General features: G+C 49.0%; 1 protein-coding gene across 1 annotated transcript; it reads right to left on the bottom strand.

Annotated features, from left to right (window-relative positions):
* Window positions 1–1,856: 1,856 nt before the first annotated feature.
* On the bottom strand, window positions 1,857–3,032 carry EMWEY_00056100 (hypothetical protein; the record flags this gene model as incomplete). The annotated part of the gene is made up of 1 exon (XM_013480388.1): window positions 1,857–3,032. One exon carries the CDS (start codon window positions 3,030–3,032, stop codon window positions 1,857–1,859), a length of 1,176 nt encoding a protein of 391 aa, XP_013335842.1.
* Window positions 3,033–5,436: the final 2,404 nt, after the last annotated feature.

Below are 5,436 nucleotides of genomic sequence, written 5' to 3'. Positions count from 1 at the left end.
TATATATATATATATATATATATATAATGTGCATGCCTCTCGAGTGTGTACTTCCAAGCGTGCTTATTGCACCTACTGCGCCTTCCCGTTGCATGCATGTACTGCAGCTACGGCTTCTACCACAGCAGCACTATCTGCTTGGCAGCAACAGCATCTGTATAAACAGCAGCAGCGGCACTGTCGTGTCTGTTTACCGTCCAGCCAGCGCTGGGGGTCTCTCCCCACGTCTGCCGCCTCTGGGTCTTCGCTGCTGCTGTCAACTAACACTAAAAACTGTACTCGCCAATATTTGACTCCCGTTGCAGAGTCAGAGCTCAGAGAGACTAGGGTTATTCGCCATTCACTGAGTCCCAATGCCTGCAGCAGACCCCACACCAAACCCTAAAACCCGAACTTTTAACGACCCGCTACCGGCACAAAATATTGCCAACTGGACAGCACAGTATTTGCAGGCGATGCCCCCGTATTCTTAGCAATTAAAATCAAAACCCTAAGCCCTTAAACGAGAGATGGAAGGGCTGGTTCTGCCCACGCAGGTCCCTCCTAGTCTACTGCAGGGTTTTAGGGTTTGTTCTCTGCAGTGTTTGCTGTTGCTCTACTCTCAAGCACTTTCAGCCTGCGCTGCAGCACAGCTGGTTGCAACGGCAATCTGCTGCTGCTGCATCCATCAGATCTTGTACCAGTCTCTTGCTGAGACATAGCTACTACAGCAGTCTGCTGCTGCAGCTGCGCTATGCTTTTAGAAGAGAGAATGGTTGCGGTGTTCGCGGGGTCGGGTGTCTTCACTCTCTGGAGAGGGTTTTTGCTTGCCTGGCTGAGGGTGTTTAGGAGGTTGGCGCTTGCTTGAACTAAAGCATCTTGGCTTAGACTGTTTGTCTGAAGAGACGCTTTTCTTGTAATTACAAACAGCATACACGCCCCACTGCAACTGCGCTGCTCGAGGAGCTCGGGACAGCTCAGGACCTCTCCAGGGGCTGCCTGCAGTGCGAGGCCCAGCAACGCGAAGGGTTTAGGGCTTTGGATTCAGGCCTTTATATCTGTAGAAGACCCATGTTCTAGGCCTACAGCACATACTAGCCTTCCTTTAATGCGGCAACACGGCGATGCCAGGTGTTTTGAGTTAAACAAGGGAGATGAGAGACTCGGTGCAACCTGAGTGCTGGGGTTTTGAGGTCCTAGTGTTTAGGGTATCCGATGGTTTGGAGGTTCGAGGACTGATTATTTCGTTGGTATGGGGCACAAAGGGGTGAGCTGTTCGTTGGAATAGGGGCCTTAGGGTTCCGGGGGTTGAGCTTTTCCTCACGGTTTATAGGGCTTATTTTGGGTTCACTTGGGGTTTAGTTGAGGTTTAGGGTTTGCCGTTTAAATGGAGTTTCTGTGGGCAGTAATTAAACTTTGAAGCCAAGGGTTTAAAGTAGGGTTGAACTAGGGTTTAGGATTTATCGCACGGTGATTTGTCTGTGGCGGTACTGTTCGCTGTCTCCACATTCGACGGGGCAGACCGTCCATTCTCCCCATTCTCCCACTTGACAGACGGCGGGTTCTGGCGGTTGTGCTTCTTCAGGGCCTTTTCCTGCGATGCATGCGAAGGCCGTCAAGCAGGAGAAAGCAGCAGCCACCACCAACGCAAAAGAACCCAGCCACAGCAGCAGCTCTGCAGCAAACCACAATCATCATACACATTTTAGGACTGAAGATTAAAGGTTGTACGGTCCACAGTCTAGCCGGCGTAAAGAAAATTTGACAGCAGAGCATGGACTTCGGTGTAAAGGCAGCAGCAACTATGGACAGCAAAGAAACTAGCAACAACTCCTCCTTTGGAGAACCATAGGGTTTAGGGTTCATGGGTCTGTGCATTATGGAGGAGTCAGTGCACTTTTATCTCTTCTTTTATCTTCAAGCGCTTCGTCTGTAAGCTCCGGTGGGACATCCGAGCTCCCGCCGGATTGCCAAGAGAGGAGGCTGCCGCTGCCTCCTTTTGGAACCACCACACCGATAGTGCTGCTGCTTCCATCAGCAGTAGCAGCAGGAGCAGAAGCGCCTACTGCAGCAACAGCTGCTGCTTCCCGAGTGCCTGACCTTGTGGGCTGCAGACTGCGCCTGCAGAGGCCCCCAGACGTTTCACCAGAAGCAGCAGAACCACTCATTCTTGCTGCTGTTGCTGCTGCGGTTGCTGCTCCAGCAAGTGCATCCACCCCACCTGCATCTAAGGCAACAGCGCTTTCTTCTCCTGATCCTGCAGTTGCATCCGCCCCTTGCATGTCTAAGACAACGGCGTTTCCCCCATCTGCTGCTGCCGACTGCTCGAGACCTTCCGTCTCTAAGTTAACGGCATCCCCGTCTGGCCCTGCGGCTGCCGCTACATCGTCATTAACATCTGCCGCTGGTTGGTCATCTGCTGCTGGACCTGCATCATCACCATCTTCTGCTGTTTCTGCTCCACCGTCATCACCTCCTGCTGCTGGGCCATCTTCTACTTCGGCATCATAATCATCCGCTACTGCTGCTGCACGAGTTGCTGCTGCGTCATCAGCGTCATCTGCGACGGCTGCCCCAACATCATCCCGTACGACTCCAACAGCATCATCATCATCATCATCATCATTATCGTCATCATCTGCTGCTGCTCCTGCTGCTTCTGCTTCACCCTCATCGGCTGCTGCTTCTGCTACATCATCGCCATCATCTGCTGCTGCTTCATCAGCATATCCTACGCCAACGGCAGCTGGTCCTGAGGCCTCGCCGCTGCTGCCCCTGCTCACAGCGTCTTCAAGGGGACCCGTTGTTTCTGTGCTGTTAGACTCTGTCTCTCCTGATGCTGCCGTTACTGCTACTGCTGGGTCGTTGTCTACTCCCGTATCCTCATCCGGGGAGCCAGAACTTGCCCCATCGGCCCCCTCGCCACCGGCCTGGGAACCAGCATCATTTCCATCTCCAGAAGCAGCAGCGACAGTAGCAGCACTGCCTTCAGGTTCGACTTCTGCAGTCCCCAGGGGGTTGCCGTCTTGGCTGTTTTCTTCTGAGGACGACATCTCTGTTGTGTTGTCCTCTTGTTGAGAAAAGAAAAGAGGAGCTAAGGCTTAAGGATAGCAGTTCTGTGTGTGGTTAGCATATTTCGTCTGCACTTGTGCTATAGTATTTGTATTTTGGAATGGGACTTCCCGGACACCGAACCTTAAAAACGATGAAGCTAGAGTTCAAAGACGCAGGCTTCGCTTGCAGCATTGCGGTGCCTTTTTGTGCCACAACACATAATTCAGTTTTAGGCCCTTCCTTCTAAGTAGCCGGAAGTAGTTGCAGAATGCATGCAGTTGAATAATACACCGCAGGCTAGAGAGGAAAATGAATCTTTTTTTCTGAGTGGGGTATTACAAATTAAATGCGACAATAAGTATATGGGTGAAACTACAAATACAAATTATCGATTTGCTATTGTATATGAATACACGACACATGAGGGAGGAGTACTCCTTCAACTTGGAGGGGATGGCCACTCGCTGAAGGTTTTGTGTCTCGTTCTTGCAGTAACCAATGTGTTTAAGAGAAGGGCAAAACCTTGCACTATGGCGAGTGGCAACTGTAGCAGCGGGTGGAACAAGCTCTCTGTTTTTCTAAATACAATAAGGATTGCATTTCGCATCCGTTCACCCAGAGGCAATAGAAATGGTAAAAGGAAGCAAACGACAAGCAGAACTGCTGTTGTCCCCCTGTACCAGAGACGCACACCACCCTACAATAAGCACCCCAAGGTACTCAGTCTACCTACGCATGCTTAAAAACAATTCTGCGTGCTTGCATGCATAAATGCATGCGATAGTGCATGCATTAATGCATGCACTGAGCGGCTGGCACAGATCCATACGGGCTAGGTGCCTGTTGTACACCCAATGGGATAACCCCCTAGCCAGCAAGAATGCCTAAACGCCCCAAATTAGTGCAATGCTTATTTGAAAAATAATTAAATGCGTCATTAGTGATTTATCGAAGGGAAAAAAGCAGGAAGAGTGACTAACACTGCACTTGTGTGTGGGGCGTGCGCAGAGGGTCACCACGGGTCCCCTTCTGTTGTTCCTGAACGTCAGTACAAAAAAGGAGACTTTTTGAGTAAACGATAAACAAAAAGAAACAACACCAGTAAACACTTAAGTGCTTTGCCCCGATTGACCCATGCGTTTGGTGTACACCGTTGCATGCTACTATTGTGTTAACACTGCCGACGGTCCTGCACCACCATTATGTCTTTGGGCTTCTTTCCCTGGTTTGTGCCTTTGCCTGCCTTTTCTCTATTTCTGTAAGTCTTCAATATACACGAATGACGACGATTCTGATGACCAGGCTAAGTGCTGCACTGAACACTTGTGGGGAACCCGGAGAAAAGGAACCCGTCTGTCCGACCGTTATATCTTGACACAGACAAGCACACATTCAAACACAAGCGCACCTAAGCACGTGGATAGATGTAAAGCGTTCACCCATGCATACATGCACGCCTTCATGCATGCAAGCACGTATGTATGTTCCAGAGTGCCCCGGCAGCAGGGGTGCTTTCACTGCCTCTGCATCAACGAGAAATTCGTGAAACCAAAGAGCAGAGACGACTAAATCGTCGTAAAATTATCTATAAAACGGTAGAATGGATCAAAACACCCGTAAAAAAACAACAGGTGCAAAAAAAAAAACACAGAAGGAACACCAAATGTATCAGCAGTATAGCAATCCGCAGTCTAGCTGCGGTGTATGCAGAAGAGCAGTGCGCTTTCTAAAAAGAGATTAAGATCTAGGGATTAGGCGTTAGGGCTTGGGGATTTGGAGGTTTATCTTCATTATTCTTTTTGTGCTCGCGATATTGATCATAATAAATGTGACAACAGTGATGGCAATAATAAGAAATATGCACTGTAATCATTCTGTCCCTTTTTCTGTAATAACTGCCATCATTGTTGTTGTCACAATTGTTATGGTCAATATCGCGAGCACAAAAAGAATAATGAATATAAAGTGCAACAGGAGAATAAGTTAGTGAGTAATTAATGCATGTTCCTTTTACATCAAGAGAAAGGGCTCGTGGGGTTCCTGCACAACATTGTTTCCCGGCCCGAAAGGTAGGCTAGAAAAAACTTTCCTTAATGTTGCACCTGCTAGCATCCAGTGGGAGACTTAGGAGAAAAGGGGAGACACGTGAGATAGAGGAGACAAAAGATGAAACAGCAAATAGCAGAGACAGAAGAGGCAGAAGAGGGAGGGGAGGCAGAATAGCCCAAAGCGACAAAAGGTGAAAAGAGAGAGAACTAAAAGGGGAAGAGCCGAATGAAAATTGGGCGTAGACCCCGAGGCAGAATGCTGTAGCAAAGATTGGGATTGGCCCTCCTTCTCTTTCTCTCTCTGTCTCTCTCTCTCTCTCTCTCTCTCTCTCTCTATATATATATATATATATAA

This window comes from Eimeria maxima, genomic scaffold, assembly GCF_000499605.1.
Source record: "Eimeria maxima Weybridge genomic scaffold, Emw_scaff1873, whole genome shotgun sequence".
NCBI lineage: Eukaryota > Apicomplexa > Conoidasida > Eucoccidiorida > Eimeriidae > Eimeria > Eimeria maxima.
This window is presented reverse-complemented; position numbering and strand designations above follow the sequence as displayed.